This window comes from Rana temporaria, chromosome 1, assembly GCF_905171775.1.
Source record: "Rana temporaria chromosome 1, aRanTem1.1, whole genome shotgun sequence".
NCBI classification, from domain to species: domain Eukaryota; kingdom Metazoa; phylum Chordata; class Amphibia; order Anura; family Ranidae; genus Rana; species Rana temporaria.
The window spans coordinates 559,974,975-559,999,175 of NC_053489.1; the positions used below are offsets into that span (position 1 = coordinate 559,974,975).

General features: G+C 44.3%; 2 protein-coding genes across 3 annotated transcripts in view; one reads left to right on the top strand and one right to left on the bottom strand.

The window, feature by feature from the left end:
* Nucleotides 1–489: 489 nt before the first annotated feature.
* On the bottom strand, nucleotides 490–20,636 carry RWDD4 (RWD domain containing 4). The gene is made up of 8 exons (XM_040333976.1): nucleotides 20,483–20,636; nucleotides 16,775–16,855; nucleotides 9,527–9,636; nucleotides 9,228–9,378; nucleotides 8,024–8,141; nucleotides 6,534–6,583; nucleotides 6,387–6,389; nucleotides 490–686 (listed from the first exon to the last, which is right to left on the bottom strand). The coding sequence occupies exons 1-8, from the start codon at nucleotides 20,504–20,506 to the stop codon at nucleotides 654–656; spliced, it is 570 nt and encodes a 189-aa protein (XP_040189910.1). The 5' UTR covers nucleotides 20,507–20,636; the 3' UTR covers nucleotides 490–653.
* A 313-nt stretch (nucleotides 20,637–20,949) lies between these two features.
* Nucleotides 20,950–24,201, top strand: part of TRAPPC11 (trafficking protein particle complex subunit 11) — a 70,519-nt gene continuing 67,267 nt past the window's right edge. Inside the window, exon 1 of one of the 2 annotated variants that reach the window (XM_040333974.1) lies at nucleotides 20,950–21,108. The gene's annotated coding sequence lies outside the window, so the exon portion shown is untranslated. Of the gene's footprint in view, nucleotides 21,109–21,815; nucleotides 21,913–24,201 lie in introns of those variants that run through there. The other variant, XM_040333975.1, reaches the window with a different exon arrangement.

Below are 24,201 nucleotides of genomic sequence, written 5' to 3' on the forward strand. Positions count from 1 at the left end.
GTATTTAAAAAATCTCCATAGGCAACACTTTAAAAATGCCTACAGGTTACCAGTTTAGAGTTGCAGAGGAAATCTAGTGCTAGATGTATTGCTCTCGCTTAGACATTTGCTGTGACATCTACACAAGTGTGGTGTAAACACTGTTTACATATGTGGGCATGACCTACATATGCGTTCTAAATGACCCCAAATCTCTCTTCTCCCCTTAAAAATTAAGGTCCTTGTTTACACGTGGCCGGAACTGGAAGTGAAATCTTGACATAGCGCCATAACCCTGGTAGCAGCAAAGGAATGATGTATTTTCCCAGTTAGGCGGTCAGCAAGTGGTAAATAAACCTCAGTGTAACAAATGTTCCAGTACTGCATTTTATAAAAGGCATGGGTTTCAAAAGTAGGTCTTAGTGGACCTTTCAAAAAAGTAATCAGTTTTCTTCTAAAAAAGGTGCTTAAATCCATAACCAAGGCAATATAAATAAATTATTTACCAAATGAATGTACAACAAACACAGCATCCTTTATTAAACAGGAAGCCTACAAAAAGGGGCTTCACTTATAAAATGCAGCCTCTTAATAAATTACTTCAGTAAAATAAAAATATATAGGAAGATGAACAGTAACCATGTTTTGAAGCACTAAAATGTTCTTCTTGTTTTTTATTCATCTTCATGGGATCCAGTCTTAGCGAGCTGAAAATACAAAATACCTCTAGTTAGCAAAGGCTGAACAATTATCCGCACTGTGGGGACCAATATAACCAAGGTATAGCAAAGGACAAACTTTTTTTTTTGGTTTCTGATAGAGTGGAGATGGATTAGAAGATCGGTCAGGTTTTTATTGCCAACTGTGTCCCTGTTAGGGAGTTTCACCTTTGTAATGTTTACCAGAATTATCAAGAGTTAAAAGGAGGGAAAATACCAAATTTTGGATAGGCACTAGAGTATAAATAGAGAACCAATCTTCAACTGGGTGACAACCAGGCATTCTTTCACTTTGGAGGGATTTCCTCTCACTTCCTGCTTCAGCTATGAGTCATGAAAAGGAAAAATCACCTCAAATGTCCACACACACACACTTACAGCAGTTAGTTAACCACTTCTAAACCGCCGTACGTCTTTATACAGCCTAACTTTAACCACTTCCCGCCCGGCCTATGGCCGATTTACGTCCGGGAAGTGGTTATGAAATCCTGACAGGACGTTCTAGAACGTCCTGCAGGATTTCATGCCGCGCGCGCCCGTGGGGGCGCGCATCGCGGCGATCGGTGATGCGGGGTGTCAGTCTGACACCCTGCATCTCCGATCTCGGTAAAGAGCCTCCGGCGGAGACTCTTTACCACGTGATCAGCCGTGTCCAACCACGGCTGATCACGATGTAAACAGGAAGAGCCGCCGATGGCGCTTCCTCACTCGCGTCTGACAGACGCGAGTAGAGGATAGCCGATCGGCGGCTCTCCTGACAGGGGGGGTTAGCGCTGATTGTTTATCAGCGCAGCCCCCCCTCGGATCGCCACACTGGACCACCAGGGTGCCCACCCTGGAGCACCAGGGTGGGCAAAAAAAAAAAGCTAAAAAAAAAAAAGTCAAAAAAATAAATAAAAAATAAAACATAAAGAAAAAAGATGCCAGTCAGTGCCCACAAATGGGCACTGACTGGCAACAATCAGTGCTGCCACCCCAGTGTCCATCAGCGCCACCCCAGTGTCCATCAGCGCCACCCCAGTGTCCATCAGTGCCACCCCACAGTGCCCATCCATGCCCAGTGCCCACCTAGCAGTGCCCATCTGTGCCACCCATGAGTGCCCATCTGTGCCGCCCATGAGTGCCCATCTGTGCCGCCTATGAGTGCCCAGTGCCGCCCATGAGTGCCCATCAGTGCCGCCTATGTGTGCCCATCAGTGCCGCCTATGTGTGCCCATCAGTGCCGCCTATGTGTGCCCATCAGTGCCGCCTATGTGTGCCCATCAGTGCCGCCTATGTGTGCCCATCAGTGCCGCCTATGTGTGCCCATCAGTGCCGCCTATGTGTGCCCATCAGTGTCGCATACCAGCGCCGCCAATCAGTGCCACCTCATCTGTGCCCGTCAGTACTACCTCATCGATGTCCATCAGTGCCATCTCATCGGTGCCCATTAGTGCCGCCATATCAGTGCCCGTAATTGAAAGAGAAAACGTATTTACAAAAAAATTAACAGAAAAAAATAAAAACGTAATTTTTTTTCCAAATTTTCAGCCTTTTTTTAGTTGTTGCGCAAAAAAAAAAAAAAATCGCAGAGGTGATCAAATACCACCAAAAGAAAGCTCTATTTGTGGGGAAAAAAGGACGCCAATTTTGTTTGGGTACAGTGTAGCATGACCGCGCAATTGCCATTCAAAGTGCGACAGTGCTGAAAGCTGAAAATTGGCTTGGGCGGGAAGCTGCGTAAGTACCTGGTATGGAAGTGGTTAAAGATTGATATCTCGGTAACGGCAGCAGCTGCTGCCACAACCGAGGTATCAATCTTTACTGTCAGCGGTTCTGTTAACGATAACGGCGGCGAGAGAGGGCCCCCCCTCCCGCGCCTTCCGCCGCTTACCGTAGCCGTCGGCAGCGGCGGAGGCGATCGGGACCGTTCGTCTGGTGACTGGGGACGAGACTGAAGGAAAAATCTTCGCCCGTCCCCATAGCTCTGCTGGGCGGAAGTGACGTCAAAACGTCAGTCCCGCCCAGCCTCAAAGAAACATTTTTTTTTTTGTCATTTGAAAAAAATGACAGTTTCAAATTTGTTTTTTGTTTTTTGCATTTTAGTCTAAATATGAGATCTGAGGTCTTTTTGACCCCAGATCTCATATTTAACCACTTACGGACCCCCCACTGTATATGTACGTCCTCTTTTTAAACATGGATATCTCAGTAATGGCAGCAGCTGCTGCCACAACTGAGATATCCATGTTTTCAGCTGGCGGCCGTGTAAACGATAACGGCGGTCTCCGCGGCGGATTCGCCGCGAGATCGCCGTTATCGGTGGCGGGAGAGGGGCCCCCCCCTCCCGCCGCTTTTCCGCGCCCTCCGCCGCTTACCGGAGCCGTCGGTAGCGGCGGAGGAGATCCGATGCTGCCGCCAGGAGAGTGAGGACTTGAGTGAGGGCAAGATGGCCCCCACCCGTCCTCATAGCTCTGCTGGGCGGAAGTGATGTCAAAACGTCAGTCCCGCCCAGCCTCTTAAAGAGACAATTTTTTTTCTGTCATTTTTTTAAATGACAAATTTTCCTTTTTTTTTTTTTTTTTTTTTGCATTTAAGCCTAAATATGAGATCTGAGGTCTTTTTGACCCCAGATCTCATATTTAAGAGGACCTGTCATGCTTTTTTCTATTACAAGGGATGTTTACATTCCTTGTAATAGGAATAAAAGTGATCATTTTTTTTTTTTTTTTATATTTTAGTGTAAAAAATAATAAAATCAATAAAATTAAATAAGAAAACAAAAAAAAAAATTTTTTAAAGCGCCCCGTCCTGACGAGCTCGCGCGCAGAAGCGAACGCATACGTGAGTAGCGCCCGCATATGAAAACGGTGTTCAAATCACACAAGTGAGGTATCGCCGCGATCGTTAGAGCGAGAGCAATAATTATAGCCCTAGAGCTACTCTGTAGCTCAAAAAATGCAACTTATAGAATTTTTTAAACGTCGCCTATCTAGATTTTTAAGGGTAAAAGTTTGACGCCATGCCACGAGCGGGCGCAATTTTAAAGCGTGACATGTTGGGTATCATTTTACTCGGCGTAACATTATCTTTCACAATATATAAAAAAATTGGGCCAAATTTATTGTTGTCTTATTTTTTAATTAAAAAAAGTGAATTTTTTTCCAAAAAAAGTGCGCTTGTAAGACTGCTGCGCAAATACGGTGTGACAAAAAGTATTGCAATGACCGCCATTTTATTCTCTAGGGTGTTAGAAAAAAAAAATATATAATGTTTGGGGGTTTTAAGTAATTTTCTAGCAGAAAAAAATGTTTTAGTCTTGCAAACACCAAATCTGAAAAACACCTGAGGTCTTTAAGTGGTTAAGAGGACCTGTCATGCTTTTTTCTATTACAAGGGATGTTTACATTCCTTGTAATAGGAATAAAAGTGATCTTTTTTTTTTTCCCCCAGTGTAAAAAATAAAATAAATAAAATTAAAGAAAAGACGAGCTCATGCGCAGAAGCGAACGCATACGCGAGTAGCGCCCACATATGAAAACGGTGTTCAAACGACACAAGTGAGGTATCGCCGCGATCGTTAGAGCGAGAGCAATAATTCTAGCCCTAGAGCTACTCCAACTCAAAAAATGCAACCTATAGAATTTTTTAAACGTCGCCTATCGAGATTTTTAAGGGTAAAAGTTTGACGCCATGCCACGAGCGGGCGCAATTTGTAAGCGTGACATGTTGGGTACCATTTTACTTGGCGTAACATTATCTTTCACAATATATAAAAAAATTGGGCCAAATTTATTGCGGTCTTATTTTTTAATTCAAAAAAGTGATTTTTTTCCAAAAAAAGTGCGCTTGTAGGACCGCTGCGCAAATATGGTGTGACAAAAAGTATTGCAATGATCGCCATTTTATTCTCTAGGGTGTTAGAAAAAAATAAATATACAATGTTTGTGTGTTTTAAGTAATTTTCTAGCAAAAAAAAACTGTTTTAGTCTTGTAAACACCAAATCTGAAAAACACCCAAAGTAGAGAAGTGGTTAAGCTATCCAAAAATGAAAACAAAACTTTTTGGATTAGTTTGACAAAGGAGAAACCAATGTATTTTTCCCCACACACAAAAATGCACATTTGGACATGAAAATATGACCACGGGCTGACAGCGATATGACATATGTAGCTGGGGTACATAAACTAGCAACGCTGCAGTTCACAATGCAACATGTTGTAGCTCCGACAGTAAAGCCCTGTACACATGGGCAGAATATTGGCCAAAGTCAGCCAGTACAGTAGAAACCAGCCGACATTCAAGTCCGTGTATACAGCTGTTTGTCTGACAGAAGCCGATCTCATGACTGGCTTCTGTCGAACGAGCATGATGGAAAAAAAAGCAGTCAATCTGCATCCGATCAGCACTTGCAGCCAATGGCTAGTCAAAGTCCCCCTGTCAGAACACAATAGCACAGCAGGGAGATCGCTGTACTAACATTACAAAGTAAAAAAACGTGTAGCAAACATAACGCGACTGCTAGTCAAAAGGCACCCGTCAATCAATTAAAAGAAGCAAGGCTAGAGTGGGAGGAGTGTCAGCCAGGCTGGCCACAAGTCTACGGGAACTCTGCATCAACATGGCTTTCTGTAGCCCCGCTCAGAAAGTGGAGGAAGGCAAACTGACCACACCAGCAGGGGTTTGCTTCTGTAATTGGCGTGGTCAGAAAGCAGAAGAAAGAGAAAGGGGACGGACACAATCATCAGATATCTGATGCAAAATCTCAGATTTGCAGACAAAAAAAAAAAAAAAAAGAAGTTCAGTTAATAGTTATTATGGGCAGAGGGATATCCTTTAGATAATACTGCGACACATTTTTACACTGGCAGGCCAACAGGCAAGATGCAGTAGGGGGGACTGAGCTATGCAAGTATACTAGGTTTTTATAATTGCTGTTCATAGATCAATGGAACAATGGCTGAGCTCTGTGATACAAACAGCCAAGAGTACAAGGCACCTGACTGTGTTAATACTGGTCAAGTATTTTAGCCCTGGAAGTATATGCCGACTCTGAATGATGCCTGGGCAAAAATTGTGCTGGCCGCCTTGGCAGAAAGGAAGATGAAGACATTGTCTGGAGGAGATCTGTGATCCGTCTCAGAAGTTAAAAACGGTTGTGTTACACATTACTTAAAGTAGAACGATAGGCAACACTTTCTGCTAGGGAGGGTTATAAATCTATCATGTTTTTGCCATCTGTGTCATATTTTTAGATTTCCCTTCACTTCCTGTCTCATAGCAAAATAGGAAGTGAGAGACAATCCCTGTAAATCAAGGGAATTTCTTGGGGACTCCCAGGTCACCAGAACTAGTGTACTCATTGGAAGATTTCCCCTCTATTACTTTTCGGGGAACAACCCAAACTTTGGGCAATTTCCTTTACTTTCAATGATAATGGTAAACAGGACCAATAGAGAGGGTGAATCTCCTTAACGGGACACAAACCGCAAAAGAAAACTGGCAGGTGTTCTAATACCTCTCCACTCTATCCAAAACTAAAAACAAAAAAAAAAAGTTTTGCCTTGTTATACTTTAACATGGAAAGAAAAAAGGTATCTGCTATTAGGTACACCCTAACTAACATGTTGATAACATTCTTCATTTAAAAACAGACCTAACATTGAACTTTAAAACTTCAAAATGTACAAATAATGTTTTTTACTTACATGCTAGATTTAAACGAATCACGGAACCCATCATCAATTTAATGGTGAAGATATAAAGAAGACAAGAAAGAAATACTTTGATAAGTACTTAGATACATAAAATTAAAGCTTCACTTACCACAACACCACAAAACCTTTAGTTATTACCTTAACAACATCAACCCAGTTCCATCCCCGGGGTAGTTCACCTTTATGATCTAGAAATGCAAAAATCGCCAGTTATTTTATTACTCATCAGTCCTACAGACTCTAGCGCTACCACAGCAGTATCACAACACATTTATATTCAGTGAGCAGTAGTGCAAAAGGTTGTTTAATAAATGCTGCAGAAAGAAAAAGGGATCTGAATTGCCAATATCAGAATGGTGCTGGAAAAACTGATACACTTATAAAATGTATACATAAATAATAAATCAGAATATAAAAGTGCATATATAAGCTCCCCATACAGTGAAAAACAAAAAAACAGAAGAGGGCGCCAGACTAAATGTAGCAGATGAATAACTGGATTTATTTAAAGCAATTGGCAACTTGATCTTGATGCAAGTTGCCAACCGACTTAAAATGGAAGTAAACCCTCCATTACAACTTTCACCTACAGGTAAGCCTAGATTAAGGCTTACCTGTAGGTGTTTGTAATATCTACATGGTTTAGGCGATTTGCCAAAAAGAATGCACGCCATAGACAGGCGCACTGAGAATGCCGGTTTTCTGAATGAATAATGCCAGCTTTGATGGCTCTCGCGCGCATCGCCGTTCTGGCCAATCACATCGCTGGAGCCCGGAAATAACCTCCAGGAGATATACGTTCCCAAACCTGGCTCACAGGGGTACCAGAAACACAATCTATAATGAGGGACAAGTGGAAAGGTTGGGCCATTTAAACAGCTGTGAACTGATTGTGTTTCCTGTAGGGGAGGAGCCCATCTTCTCATGCGTTTCCATCCTGGAAGGGGAGAAAATTGATTTTTCAATAGACGTTTTTCAAAGGAGCTGGCCAGAAAATTCTTGGCCAAACAGTGACTGCATCTAGCCACATGTAGTCATTGTTTGGGTTTGCCAACAGCCAGCAACTGCAGATACAATAGCCACCACTGCATTTACTCCACAGTACAATATATCCATCTATGCACACACACACACACACACACACACACACACACACGTATGTATATATATTTTGGTCATTTGGCACTAAGGATTTGCAAGTACCTTTTGCCACATTGAATTTGCTCCTGGAAGAAACCAGAAGCTTTGATATACACCAAACACCATTCCCACCAGCGTAACTAGGCAGTGGATACTTATTTTTCCTCATTGCTTCCTGAAATTTAGGAAGATTTGAGGTGGGGGTAGAGGGGAGCGGAAATGTATTACTAATGGGAAAGAAACCGGTCCTTTGCCAGAAAAAGAGGCCCTAAACCAAGGCTATACAATACCCTATATTGGCAGGCATAGAAAATAGGAAAGAAGCAATTAAACTTATTAGGCATAACAGATGGATTTTCTGTTTGAGCATTAAATTGACAAGATATCATCCAAGCAGTATGGGAAAAAAGTTGTACAATGACCACATTGATACATTTATGTGGTCATTGTGAGATTTCCTCGCATGATCACATCCAAAAAGTAAATACCTGTTTTGTCTGCTAGTTTGCGCTTCTGTGCTTTTGTCAACTGCTCCTTTTTGTCTTTTTTCTTACTAGCTGCAGTTATGTTTGTTGGTTCTAAGGTGCAATCACTTCCTGCCAATGTCTGGAATGGAAAAAAAGGTCATAAAAAATATGCAACATCATTTCAATGCATTTTCAGATTTGAATTACAAAACAAAAAAAATAAATAATAATCTGCTGCTAAAGTTAAACAGGCTTTGGGGGCATCAGTCTGATCCTGGCTTTGCTATTTTGTGGGTTACTGTCCTAGATTAAGAACGTTTGAACCCCTGTTCTGCATATTTGTTCTAGGCCAGACACTCAATAGGCAATGAAGCCAGAATAGGGACGAAGGCCTCAATACCTGCGCCTAATCTGTACCACACAGCATATCACACCACAGTTGTGGTGTAAATAGGGCACATAGAAAACAATTGTGTGCAGAATGTAAGGCGGGCATTTAAAGCGGGGGTTCACCCCCAAAAAAATGTTTAACATTACATTCAGCCGAGTTGTCAGAATGACAATCGGCTGTTTTTTTTTATTTTATCCCCGTACATACCGTATTTTCACCGCCGCTTCGGGGAATATGTCTTCTGCGGGACTGGGCGTTCCTAATTGATTGACAGGCTTCCGACCGTCGCATACAGCGCGTCACGAGTTGCCGAAAGAAGCCGGACTGCGAGTCGGCTCTATACGGCGCCTGCGCACCGACGTTCGGCTTCTTTCGGCAACTCGTGGCGCGCAGTATGCGACGGTCGGAAACCTGTCAATCAATTAGGAATGCCCAGTCCTGCAGAAAACATACCCGGAAGCGGCTGTGAAAATACGGTATGTACGGGAATAAAATAAAAAAAAAAACAGCCGATTGTCATTCTGACAACTTGGCTGAATGTAATGTTAAACATTTTTTTTTTTTTTGGGTGAACCCCAGCTTTAACCAACTGGACACAGCAGAAAAATAATCTGACATTTTAACCTTTACTATCCAAAACTGAAAAGCATTTTGGCTTTAGATATACTTTACAAATCATGGGACCCTTACAGGATCCAGTCTGCAGCAATCATTTTGTGAAAACTTGTTTATGCCCAGAGCACTGTATGGAAACACTGGGAATCAACGTGGAATAAATATCTCACACTTTTCTTCCAGGCAATAAAGACATCAAACCCAAATCCAAACACTCACTATAGTGTTGTTGAACCGCTGGTGATGTTCCATTAACTCCTCTTTATTGTCTTTGGCATACTCAAATAATGTATAAGTCATGGCTGTACCAAGGTTGGCTTCCACCTGGTTTAGTAACTTGTTTGCGATGCTCTGTTTGACCTGTGGGGAACTGGGACAGAAACCCACCAAAAATGATTAATAAATGACATAAAATGAAAAAAAAAAAAATAAAAAAAAAAATAAATAAAAAAAAAACCAACCAACCACACACCACACACACACACCATATCAAAAGGACTGCAAAAATATACACTTACATCTGATTGTTAAAAAATGCATTCATGGATATATTTGGTGCAGTTTCTGGATAGTGTTCTGGCCAGGATATGTCAATCAGAAAAGCCTTCGAGTCCCCCACATCACCAACCTATATAAGATTACAAAACCAAAAATGATAAACTGTTTTATATACACACAGTATATGTGTGCTGGACATAATGCAACTAGTCAAATGAATGCACCAATGCTTAATACTAAATATCTGTATACAATTCATGCCACGCCACTTACAGCTCATGAAAACCCCAAATCCACAATCTCAGAAAATTAGAATATTACATGCATCAATAAAACAAGGATTGTACATAGAACAATATCGGACCTCTGAAAAGTATAAGCATGCATATAGGGCTGCAACTAATCGATTAGTTGGCCGATTATTGTTTCGATTAACCGACTAATCTGATAAAAGCCTTAAAAAAAAAAAAAAAAGCTTTTTTAATTTTTTTTTTGGGCCAATTTGTTGTTGGGCAGATTACAAAACACAAATTGCCACAAAAACACATTACATGCTTTTCTGCAGCTTCTCCATTGAAGTATATTGAACCAAAAAAAACCTAAATGGCACCGTTTTGCGTTAAAAAGTCCTTGTCCTTTCCAAATACGCAGCAGGTGAAAAAAAATCATGGATGTGAACGTGTCCCATAGGAAAACATTTAAAATAACTGTAGTGCGTTTCTGCAAAAAACACCAAAATACAGAGGTGTGAACCCGGCCTGAGATGTTTAGTAACAATGGGGTTAAAAAAACAAAAATAAGTACAAAAAAGCAAATAATCGCTACTGTAAGGGGTCCATTTTTTTACAGTAGCAATTTGCTTTTTTGTACTATAAAGGGCTAATTTTAGTTTTTTTTAACCCCATTATGTTACTGTCCGATTAATCGATTATGAAAATTGTAATCGATTAATTTCATAATCGATTAATTGATTAGTTGTTTCGGCCCTACATGCATATGTACTCAGTACTTGGTTTGGGCCCCTTGTGCAGCAATTACTGCCTCAATGCGGCATGGTATGGAAGATATCAGCCTGTGGCACTTGCTGAGGTGTTATGGAAGACCAGGATGCTTCAATAGCGGCCTTCAACTCTTCTGCATTGTTCGGTCTCATGTCTCTCATCTTTCTCTTGGCAATGCCCCATAGATTCCCTATAGGGTTCAGGTCAGGCGAGTTTGCTGGCCAATCAAGCACAGTAATCCCACGGTCATTGAACCAGGTTTTGGTGCTTTTAGCAGTGTGGGCAGATGCCAAGTCCTGCTGGAAAATGAAGTCAGCATCCCCATAGAGCTCGTCTGCGGAAGGAAGCATGAAGTGCTTTACCTGGTAATCACCTGGTAGACGGCTGCGATGACCCCGGACTTAATAAGACACAGAGGACCAACACCAGCAGATAACATGGCTCCCCAAATCAACACAGACTGTGGAAACGTCACACTGGACTTCAAGCATCTTGCAGTGTGTGCCTCTCCATTCTTCCTCCATACTCTGGCTCCTTGGTTTCCAAATGAGATGCAAAATTTGCCATCATCAGAAAAGGAGGACTTTGGACCACTGAGCAACAGACCAGGTCTGTTTTTCATTAGCCCAGGTAAGCCGCTTCTGACGTTGTTTAGGAGTGGCTTGACAAAAGGGAATACGACATTTGAAGCCCATGTCCAGGATCCGTCTGTGTGTGGTGGCTCTTGATGCACTAACTCCAGCACTGACTCCTTGTGAAAGTCCAACACTTTTGAATGGCCTTTTCCTGATAATCCTTTTTCAGGCTGCGGTCATCCCTGCTGCTTGTGCACCTTTTTCTTCCACACTTTTCCCTTCCACATAACATTCTATTAATGTGCTTTGATACAGCACTTTGGGAACATCCAACTTCTTTTGCAATTACCTTTTGAGGCTTTCCCTCCTTATGGAGGGTGTCAATGGTGGTTTTCTGCACAACTGTCAGGTCAGCAGTCTTTTCCATGATTGTGATTCCTACTGAACCAGACAGAGACCATTTAAAGGCTCAGGAACCATTTGCAGGTGTTGTGGCTTAATTAGCTGATTAGAGTGGGATACTTTGAGCCTAGAATATTGCACCAAATTTTCTGAGATTGTGGACTTGGGGTTTTCATGAGCTGTAAGCCATAATCATCACAATTATGACAAACCACGGCTTGAACTATCTTGCTTTGCACGTAATGAGTCAATCTCATATTAGTTTCACCTTTGAAGCTGCCTTAGTGAAATAAATGAAATTTTGCACCATATTCAAATTTTACCTGTATATATGGTTTATGAATTCTGTTTAGCAGTGCTACATAACTGTCAGGATTGTAAAAAGTACATGAAGTGCAGAGCCAAAACCAGCAAAATATTTTAATGGAAGGTCATGTCAATGTTTTATTACTTGTACAGGTCTTGCTTACATGGACCATAAAAAAATTAAAATGTACCCAGTAGAATGTACTATTTTATATAAGAAGCTCCAAACTTCATAGTCATTAAGGTCTGTGGTTATACGAGGTACATAACAGAAGTCTTGACCAGCTGCACAGTTACTTATATACATATACACACACATATATACACATACATACATATACACACACACACACACACACACACACACACACTATATATATATATATATATATATATATATATATATATATATATATATATATATACACACACACACACACAAACAGTAAATGAGTAACATGGATGGTTGTGTATCTGCACCACTCTAGCCACATCACTGATCAGGAATTACTTTTATATTCTCTTTGACCATGATGATGACAGAATGCAGTGCATGTATTGCAGGGATATGCAATTAGCGGACCTCCAGCTGTTGCAGAACTACAATTCCCATGAGGCAAAGCAAGACTCAGACATCCACAAGCATGAACCCAGAGGCAGAGGCATGATGGGACTTGTAGTTTTGCAACCCACAATGCAAGGGGAACAACTAGCACACATTCCTTCTGCAAAAAGAATCGGCCCTCGCCCTTTACATTATTCTCTTTGTGGGTCAATCTTTGCAAGGGATGCAAGAATGTTTTTTTTTTTTTTTTTTATTCCTTTATTTTCAAGTAGAAAAGACAGTACGGCTGTCGACCGGTACAAAATACATACAGCGTCAGCAGCTAGGATAGGTCACACAAAGAGATAAAAAACAAGAAGGCGGTCACCAAACTAAATTGACAAACACTTCAGCAAAGTATTGTTGACAAGGCATAAATGGTAGGTCAAAGATACCGGAGCCGAATATGAGGCCTTAGAGGCAACCAAACAGATGATTTTATGACCAATAACCTCTATAAATGCAGATGGTGCTGTACTAAACAGTAACATTTTGTATTTTAAATAACAGTTTGGGGGACAGAGCAAACCAACAACCAGATGGGCTCGGATAAAAGGCCCACATAGCTATCGGCGTCCACAGGATAGTGCAGTTTCAAAGTGAAGAAGTCCATTATTGGATGATAGCTAAGGGGAAAGGACATCAGCAAAAAGAGAGGAGGGGGAAGGCAAGCCAGGAAGCAAGGCAAGCCCTGCGGGTCAACCAGACCTAGCCACTTCACGGAGATACTCGTCCGTGTAGATGAAATGATTCCAGGGTCTCCAAGTCTCCCGAAAGGTCTCCTCCCTGTTGTGCAAGGTGGCCGTGAGACCTTCCATGTTTCTCAGTTCGTTCACTTTAGAGAACCATAAGGACTTCGCCGGTGGGTTCTCCAATCTCCAACAGAGAGGGACGCATGCCTTGGCAGCATTCAGCAACTGTATAGTAAGGGAGGCCTTATATTTTCGAATGGGGCGCTCGGAGAGATGGAGCAGACATGCTGCGGGGTTGTCCTCCAAAGAGACGTCAGTCAGGTGCTTGATTGTGCGAGTCACCTCGATCCAGAAAGGTAGGAGTTTGGGACAGGCCCAATATATGTGCAGCATCGTCCCCTCCGCGGCACCACAGCGTCAACATACTCTCGGGACTTGCGGGGAAAAAACGGTGCAGGGTGGCAGGCACCCTATACCATCGAGTCAAGATTTTATAGCATGTCTCCTGAATTCTGGTAGCCATGGAGGACTTCTGAGCAAAATGGAGAATCTTCTCCCTCTGTGCGTCAGTGAAATGGATGCCAAGATCCGCCTCCCACCTCGAAAGGAATGGAGGAATGAACCCTTCCGCCGGTTGAAGCAGCATGGAATAAATAAGCGAGAGACTGTGCCGCACTGGGCAGACTCGTTCCAGGTCGGTAAGGTGACGAGAAATACCCGGGATCCGTGAGCATACCCTCAGAAAATTGCGTAACTGCAGGCCGCTCCAGAAGTCCAAAGAGGGGTCGGCCGCCAACACCCCAGCCTCTGCTGATAGGCGGCCACTGGGCTCCAGAAAAATCACACAAACGTAGCCGATTACAAGCTGCCAGACGCCTAAAATGAGATTTCTGAATGCCCGGAGCGAAGTCCGGATTACCCAAAACTGGCACCATAGGAGAGGGCATCGGGGCCACCGATGAGTGCCGAAAGGCATCCCTAACCACCAATAAGGTGCTGCCCAGCGTGGGGTGGGCAGTCAAGTCCTTCGGCAAAGGTGTGGTGATCCACGGCCAGCTTTTAGCCGTGTCCCCAGAATCCTCCAGCTCCATGGCCACCCAATGCTTTGCCTCTGCATGGCAGTGCCAGTCCACCAGCCTAGCTAGATGAGTGGGCCTGTAATAGGCTTTCATTTCTGGGAGGCCAACTCCTCCTTTATCCTTAGCCAAGTGAAGGAGTTGGAGCCGGATTCGAGGCCTGCAGTGCGACCAGACAAAGGCACGAAACATGGAGCCAATACGCTTGAAGAATGCAGGGGGGAGGCGCATGGGAAGCGCCTCAAGCAAATACAGTATCCACGGCAGCAAGGTCATCTTTAGGGCGCTGCATCGTCCGAACCACGTCAGCGTGAGGGAGTGCCAGTGGAGAAGATCCGTCTTGAGACGTAGAAGCAACAGGGGTCACACGTAACGTCAACTCCAAAGTATCGAATCACATTGGTCGCCCATCTCAAGGGGAAGGCCGAACGCAAATGTCGGACAGTGGCTCCGTTAACTGATATGTTGAGTATTGAGGACTTGGACAGGTTAATTTGAAAACGGGATAATGCACCATACTCCTGAAGGGTCTTAAGCAGATTCGGGAGGGAAACGAGTGGTTCCGTCAAGAAGAAGATGAGGTCATGCGCAAAGGCCGCCACTTTGTGGGACCCCGAAGACTTCTGGTAGCCAATGATACCCGCGTCTGCCCTTATCCTACAGAGAAGAGGCTCTAAAGAGAGTATGAAAATCAAGGGGGACAAGGGGCATCCCTGTCGTGTACCATTGCGGATATTGAAGAAGTCAGACCTCGTTTCGTTAACTTTGACCGCCGCAGAGGGATGAGAGTACAGGGACAGAATGCAGCTCAGCATCGAGGACCGAAGGCCGATATGTTCCAAGGTGGCACGTATAAAAGACCAATCCACACGGTCAAAGGCTTTCTCCGCGTCTGTGGACAGCAGGAGAAGAGCCCGTTTGGATGTCCTGGCCGCATGAATCAGGTTGACCACTCGGATGGTGTTATCTTGCGGCTCCCTCTGAGGCACAAAGGCTGCCTGGTCCCTATGAATGAGACTCGGTATGTGAGGGAGCAGCCTGTTTGCTAAAATTTTGGCAAACAACTTCAGGTCCGTGTTCAAAAGCGCGATCGGGCGATAGTTCCCACAACGCAAGAATGGCTTTTAAATACTAGGCTACCATCTGGGACAACTTAGATCTATGATGTAATCTCCAGGTGGTTATTTTTAATACATTAGTCCCAAGTCATAGGTCTGGAATACAGATAACTCCTAGTGTGTAAGTGTGTAAATATAATAAATTATTTATGCAAATGAAATGGTAATTGGAGAAAATGCAAACCAAAAGGTTAGTCAAAAGCAGTCCACAAACATTACAATCCAATTATACAATTTCCTTCTGATTTATCAACAACAATGTAGTGCATGGACAGACCTAAACAACTTCTTCAATTTATATACAACCAGCGAGGTACTTTCGTAAACCATAGGTCTGAGTAAATCTAAAGGAGATTGCGAAATCACAATGCAACATGTGTCACAACCATAAACCCTAACTGTAGCTTCCCAAAAACTCAAGTCAACACAATATGTATAATTGTTCCAAGTGGCCAGACGAAGGTGCACATCGGAAGCGTATCATCATCTGGTGCCAAAACAGAGGTCCTCCTCGACCTACCATACTGGAAAATTGTCCAGTGGCGCAATACATTTAGGAAAACAGGGGAGGAAAGCCTCCAGGGAGGACCAATGAGCACCATCACCTTTACTGCAACCAAAGGAACAGACTAAATAAAAAAAAAAAAAAGCATCGGACTGCCTGAGTTGCCTGCATCAGTCAAGTGGCAGGATCCAGCACGTCTTCAGGTAGAAAACGCTCAAGTAAGCAACTTGACAAGAAACACAGCTAGCCCAATAACCAAAATCATCAGAGCCGGGGGAAACAAGATAAACACAAGGATTAGGGATGATCTCCGGCGTGTTCGCACACTCCACGTGCAGAGCCCGTCAGGAAGTCGGCACTGTGCTGCGCTAATCACAGGCAGCGAGATGTTTCCCGATCTCTGCAGCCGTGCATCGAGACAATATCTCCCTGCCTGTGATTAGCGCAGTGCCGACTTCCTGGCGTGCTCTGCATGTGGCGTGTACATTAGCTCATCCCTAATGAAAATGTACTCCATGAAATGGATGCTTAGGTATGTTATTTTTTCGGTGGCGGTGGATGGGCTGGGTATTAGCATGGTGGTTGCTTGCATAGAATAAAGTTCATGCTTTCACTTTTATAAGATTCAGTATGCACATGGCATATATGTTATTGAGCCACACTTTACTGTAATATATGGCAAATGATTTATATACAAATTTATGATTATTAAAATTAATCTATTTCACTAAAGAACTGTGCTTTAGAGATTCTGCTGCTGAAATGGACACTTGATTTTCTTAGATTTCCTGAAATAAAAGCCAATTAGTATAAAAATGTAATTATATATATATATATATATATATATATATATATATATATATATATATATATATATATATATATATATATATATATATATATATATTACACATACTATATATATATATATATTACACATACACACATACTATATCTATATATCTCTATCACAGAAAATCAAGTTTTACCCGATACTGGAAGCTGGTGGGCCCAATCTCCTTAAAACTTTCATCACCTTCATAGATAGATCGAAGAGCTTCCAGCTCCATCTAAAGAAAAGCAAATAGTGACAAGATATTAGGGGAAAATCAGCGCATGTCAGAAAAAGTGTAGTTTACAGGCAGAACCAGATTAAAGTAGAGGCAGCACAGCACTGTGAATATCTGAAGAGAGTAGACCCTACTTTCTGTAATAGAATACGTGTCAAGGTATGAATTCCAGGCTTCCCATTAAGAATATTTTTACATGGTTACATTGGTTCAGCTTGGACCAATGTAACTTTGTATATAGCATACCTGCAGGATCCATCAGGACACTGCTACCCCAGTGATCTCCTCTAGTTTTTGGGTCTTGTGCCAAGTGGTTGCCATGCTGTATTCTCTGCATTCATTGAGAAAATGCAAAGCATTCTCTATACGGCACCAGTGCCAAGTGTCCGAAGTCATGTGTTCAGAATGCTGCAGGGCACAGAACCCTGAAAATAATGGAGATGCAGTGGTGATTACTGTGCTTTCCAGCAGGACCCTAAAGTTAGAGAAAGTAGAACAAGTATTCATACCCCTTGACATTTTCCACATTTTGTCATGTTACAACCAAAAACGTAAATGGATTTTTTGGGAATTCTATATGCTAGATCGGGGATATGCAATTAGCGGACCTCCAGATGTTGCAGAACTACAAATCCCATGAGGCATAGCAAGACTCTGACAGCCACAAGCATAACACTCAGAGGCAGAAGCATGATGGGACTTGTAGTTTTGCAACAGCTGGAGGTCCGCTAATTGCATATCCCTGTGCTAGATCAAAGTGGCACATTATAGTGACATGGATAAATGATAAATGGTTTTCATTTTTTTTTTACAAATCTCTGAAAAGTGTGGTGTGCATTTGTATTCAGCCCCCTTTACTCTGATACCCATAACTAAAATCTAGTGGAAGCAATTGCCTTCAGAAGTCACCTATATAATAGAGTCCACCTGTGTGTAATTCGATCTCAGTAAAAATACTGATGTTCTGTGAAGCCCTCTGAGGTTTGTTAGAAATCCTTAGTAAGCACAGCATCATGAAGGCCAAAACACACTAGACAGGTCAGGGATAAAGTTGTTGAGAAGTTTATAGCAGGGTTAGGTTATATATAAAAAAAAAAACAACAACAACAAGCTTTGAACATCTCACGGAGCACTGTTCAATCCATCATCTGAAAGTGGAAAGAGTATGGCACAACTGCAAACCTACCAATACATGGCTGTCCACCTAAACTGACAGGCTGGGCAAGGGGAGCATTAATCAGAGAAGCAGCCAAGGGGCCATGGTAACTCTGGAGGAGCTGCAAAAATCCACAGCTCAGGTGGGAGAATCTGTATACAGAACAACTTCTGTCTTTAGAACCACTCACTTCCTGCCCAGGACTACATGTCCCATGAGGCATTTCTCCTCACATATTCTCAGGCAATTAATGACACGTATGGATGATGTACTGAGCTGTATGTGTGCTGCACTGTATTTCCTGATATGTAAACAAATAATGCATTCTGCATGCAGACCAACTAGTTTCATAATGGATTAGTTGTTTCGGGCCTAGTTTACATTAATGCATATTTATGTGTTAGAATGGCCCAGTCAAAGTCCAGACCTAAATCCAATTGAGAATCTGTGGCAAGACTTGATAATTGCTGTTCACCAACACTCTCCATCCAATCTGACAGAGCTTGAGCTATTTTGCAAAGAATGGGCAAAAAATTCACTTTTTAGATGTGCAAAGCTGGTAGAGACATACACAAACAAAACTTGCAGCTGTAATTGCAGATTATTGGTTTGTAAAAAAAACAACAAAAAAAACCCCACACCAAAAATGCAACCGCGGATGCTTTTTCCCCATTTATTTCAATGGCATGGTGCTTTTTTTGGTGCATACCTGTCAAAACCAGGTACCTGCTCCCCCCTCCTTCCCGAAAAAAGGGGGAAAATAATCTGAGCTTCCCCTTTTGGGTGGAGCTCTGCTTTAAAAATGCAACCGACTAGAGCTGCACGATTAATTGCGAAAAGATCTTGATTCCCCCCCCCCCCCCCCGCACGATCTCCAGGCCGGATGGCCCACGATTTTCGGGTGCAGCCATAGGAAAGTCCCCGGCTTCGGCCTAGCTCCGGAGCGGCGGCCATCTTGGTACACCCAGTGGCGTCTGTCTCGTCAGGAAGAGACGTTTCATCGCCGCCATCTTCCTCCACCCCACACGCCTCACTAACATTACTGTGCAGAGGGGGGGCAAGCGGACATCTTGTTACACCCAACGGCGTTTTAGCATTCACAGTTATTTTAAACACAAAACGGAGCTTATGTGCCTAAATACAGCATATGTAAATCTGACGGACTGTTTACATGTTAAATTTTAAAAGCAGCAGCAAACCTTACATGCTTGCTAATGTGACAGAACACGTCTGATTTTCACATTTAGTTAAAATGTGAAAATCACAAAATGTGTGTTCTTTCACATTAGCAAGCATGTAAGGTCAGCAGGTTAAAATTTAACATGTAAACAGTCCGTCAGATTTACATATAGTGTATTTAACCACATAAGCTCCATTGTGTTGAAAATAACTTTAAATAAATACATTTTTTAGAATCGTGATCTTCATTTTATGCAAAAGAATCGCGATTCTCATTTTTCCCAGAATTGTGCAGCTCTACAACTGACCTGAAAATGACAGGTGCAGGAGGTTACGTCCTGCACCAGTCATATAGCTCACAGACTAGCAACAGCAGGCCAAGACCGGCGGCGGCAGCAGCAGCAGGCTACGACCGGCGGCGGCAGCAGCAGCAGCAGGCTACGACCGGCGGCGGCAGCAGCAGCAGGCTACGACCGGCGGCGGCAGCAGCAGCAGGCTACGACCGGCGGCGGCAGCAGCAGCAGGCTACGACCGGCGGCGGCAGCAGCAGCAGGCTACGACCGGCGGCGGCAGCAGCAGCAGGCTACGACCGGCGGCGGCAGCAGCAGCAGGCTATGACCGGCGGCGGCAGCAGCAGCAGGCTATGACCGGCGGTGGCAGCAGCAGGCTACGACCGGCGGTGGCAGCAGCAGGCTACGACCGGCGGCGGCAGCAGGCTACGACCGGCAGTGGCAGCAACAGCAGGCTACGACCGGCAGTGGCAGCAACAGCAGGCTACAACCGGCAGTGGCAGCAACAGCAGGCTACAACCGGCAGTGGCAGCAACAGCAGGCTACAACCGGCAGTGGCAGCAACAGCAGGCTACGACCGGCAGCAGGCTACGACCGGCAGCAGGCTACGACCGGCGGCGGCAGCAGGCTACGACCGGTGGCGGCAGCAGGCTACGACCGGTGGCGGCAGCAACAGCAGGCTACGACTGGCAGCGGCAGCAGGTTACGACTGGTGGCGGCAGCTGCAGCAGGCTACGACCGGCGGCGGCAGCAGGCTACGACTGGTGGCGGCAGCTGCAGCAGGCTACGACCGGCGGCGGCAGCAGGCTACGACCGGCGGCGGCAGCAGGCTACGACCGGCGGCGGCAGCAGGCTACGACCGGCGGCGGCAGCAGGCTACGACCGGCACTGGGTTCAGGCTACGAGTGGCAGGATCAACAGCAGGTTATATGCAGTACTTAGGAGAGTTTATTGATCACATTGCAGTCTGCTGAAGCTGCAAGTACACAGTGTGGGACTCACCTCTTGGTCCTCATTAGCAGTCATGATGTAAGAAGTGCGGCTGCTACAATGAATAGATAACAACGCTGATTTCACAGCCTTCTACCGCATACACTGCCAGCCATTGCTCCCGTCCACACTTCTCCGCACTGCGCATGCCCGTCGCCCCACGTCTTGTGTCAGGACGTCGCTAGTCCAAACTCTACGTTGTGTTGGGAGCAGGGCGGCCATCTTTATTGAGGGAAAAAAAAAACTTCGACTTTATTCCTAACATCCCTCCATGGAACTCTTCGTCTAATTACATTACATTGTTTAACAGCCGACGTTAAATATAATGCAATTAGACAGTGAATACTTTGGAAGGTTACCAAAATCATATTGGTGTAGCAGCAGCAAAAGGAATTGACGGTAATGCCAGTTATACACAGGAAGGTGACAGGGTTTGTGTTCAGAGGATGTAGTGGTTTGCCCGAAGTAAACATGGAGGTGGAGGATGTCCCGGCGGGCAGTGCGGTGTGTCAGCTGACAGTCGGTGTGAGGTGGAGGAGTAGAGCCCGGATGAGAGGTGCTGTGGATGGGGGAGCTGTAGAGTGACAGGCCACACACTGGAGACATGTACAGAGGAGAGGAAACTGCCGTTTGATCAGGTATTAGAGGAGAGACATCATGTGCACACCCTTGTCTGGCCCGGTGCAGTTCCAGGAGCCATAAACACCATTCAATACATCTATGTATTTGTGTGCCGACACTGAACTGTGTTTTATATAGAATAGATTGCAGGGTCAGCTATGATCTCACCTTGCAGTCAGCTCTTACACAGGGGGAGGGATCAGTGGGAGCCAATCACACCCTGCTGCATACACATGTGCTGATAGAGGAGAGAGAACAGACTTCATATCAACAGGCTAAGGGGTGACCCCCATTGTATTCCTTTATATGCTCATGCATTGCATTGTCCTGCTGCCCTTTGTGCGATAAACACACCAAAGTAGCTCCTGCACCTCATTTGTTCATTGAGCCTTGTGCGTTGTTCTGTGCGCAGTGTGTTTTCAGGAGCGCATACAGAAATTTGTGTCTATGCGTGCATTCCCAGAATGCACAGGTGTGAATGGGGCCTGAGCATTTTATGTGCTTATGCCTACGCGGGACAACGCTCAACAAGTAGAAATCCATTTATTTATATTACACCTCTTCACGGTGGTACATTCTGTTTCTTGTAGTGTCTCAGGAAGAAGTACAGGAGATTCTTTTTAGCAGATTTACCCTCATAGAATCCATTGGGCACCTGAGTATTAACAGCACAATAAGCTTCTTTATTTACTGACAGTAGGCAGCTCTCTGCTCACGGAGCTGTGAGAACCGAGCAATCGGCTGCGTTTGATCGCTCGGTTCTCAGTGTCCAAGCCGGCCCGAGACAGATGCAGCATAAGACTGATGCGTCATCCACCTAGGTAAGTATGATTCTACAAAAAAACGCATTCCTGTACTTCTCGTTTAAACCGTTCAAAAATGCGTGTTTACGTGACAAATGCACAAAAGAAAATTGTGAATCAGATGAAACGTTGCCCTACCCCTTTTGGTTAAATGTGTAAATCTCCTATAAGCAATAATAAATCAACACACCAAAATTTATAAAACGTGAAGAAAAAAAAGCCCATTCGGCATGTGTCACATGGATTTATTATTCACTATGATGGTGGTGTGTGGATTTATTAAGTCCTAATTGATATATAATAAACATGTTATAGTTACCTTCTCTGTGCAAAGGTTTTGCACAGAACAGCCCTAATCCTCCTCTTCTGGGTTCCTCCTCTGACCACCCTCATAGCAAGCCGCTTTTGCTATGGAGGAACTCATGTGGGATCCCGAGCCACCCCTTGCTCTCTCCTCACAGGCTGCCTCAATCTCTAGTGAGGAGAGAAACCCAAGAGAGTCTACTCTCAGGTACAGCGCTGGAGATGGGACTCGGATAAGTATAAAGGTGGGGGGAGCTGCACACAGAAGGTTTTTTTTAGCTTAAAGCGGAGTTCCACCCATTTTTTTTTTTTTTTTTTAAAGCCAGCAGCTACAAATACTGCAGCTGCTGACTTTTAAAAAATGGACACTTACCTGTCCAGTGCGCCCGCGATGTCAGCAGACGAGCCGAGCAATCGCTCGGTCATTGGCTGCTTCCACCGCCATCCTCGGTGAGGGAATCGGAAAGTGAAGCCTTGCGGCTTCACTGCCTGATTCCCTACTGCGCATGCGCGAGGATCGCGCCGCGCCGTCACTGGTCCCCGCTCTCTCCTGGGAACAGTTTTTCCCAGAAGACAGCGGGGGGGTGACGAGGCTGGATTCCCGCGGGAGTCAGAACCCGGAAGTGGTGCAAATACCTGTCTCAAACAGGTATCTGCACCCCCTCCCCCCTGAAAGGTGCCAAATGTGACAGGGGAGGGGATCCAGAAAGCAGAGTGTGAAGAAAATAGACTTTATTCGGTATTTTCTCATAGGTTCGGTTTTCTTTTTAAGAACCCCTGGACCGATCTGGGTGAAATTTGGATATGTTGGTCCCCCAGATCGGGGCTATCAGGGGATATGTAATTGTAAGGATACCTTGTGTGGAAAGGGGTGTTCAAACTTTTGGGCACACAGACTGTTAAGGTGGTAATTAAGTCTGCTACTGTCATGTAAACTAGCCTTGGTCTGGCTTCTAAAGACCTTCTCATCGTGTGATGCTAATTGACACTGTATTGTGTGAAGTTCTATTGATGATATATGTGGATTGTGAGATGTCTGACTTGCCAGCTGTAGTTAATTAGAATTGGAGTCAGAATGTCTGACTAAGGCCCCTTTCACATTGGAGTGGGAGCCGCGGTATAGGGCCACTAAAAATAGCGGCGATATACCGCGGGAATCGGCCGCTAGCGCTGCGGTATTAACCCCCGCTAGCGCCCGATAAAGGGTTAATACCGCCCACAATGCGCCTCTGCAGAGGCGCATTGCGGGCGGTGTTGCTGCGGTTTCCCATTGTTTTAAATGGGAAGGAGCGGTATACATACCGCTCCTCTCACCGCTCCAAAGATGCTGCTGACAGGAGATTTTTTTTCTCTCCCGCCAGCGCATCGCCTCAGTGTGAAAGCCCTCGGTTTTTCAGGCGGTTTAGCAGCGCTATTTTTAGCGCTGTACTGCCTAAAAAAATCCTCAGTGTGAAAGGGGTCTAAAGGAATGTGTATTGTATAAGCAGGTGTCTATCTTAAAAGATGTGTATTGAGGGGGGCTCGTTAGGAACTATTGTATAATGTTGTGGGTGGAGTGTCATTGTCCATCTGATTACTGCAAGTATTCTTTTTGGTGTGTATATAAGAGCTTGCCTTCTCAATAAAGTTGTTCTATGCCTGGTACACCCTTCATGAAGTCTTGGCTCATGTTTGGGGGAATATTCGAACCATTGGGAAGAATCATCCTGGAAACTGCATTCATCTCCACTATCCCTCTACCTCCTATGGTAGCGATAATCACTTATGCTCGGCGATTGAGGGACGGAAATAAGGCCGCAGTACCATAACTACTGCAGGTCTTAACACGGAGGTTCACTTTTTTGTGTGAAACTCCGCTTTAATGCAGAGGATGCATTAAGGTGAAAACCTTTCACCTTTAGTACCACTGGCTTCCACTGCTATCAGTCCAACCTGTGAGATGGAAGAGAGTGGGGAGAGACAATGCTCTTGGGCACAGCACTGGATCAAGATGTGGCTCAGGTA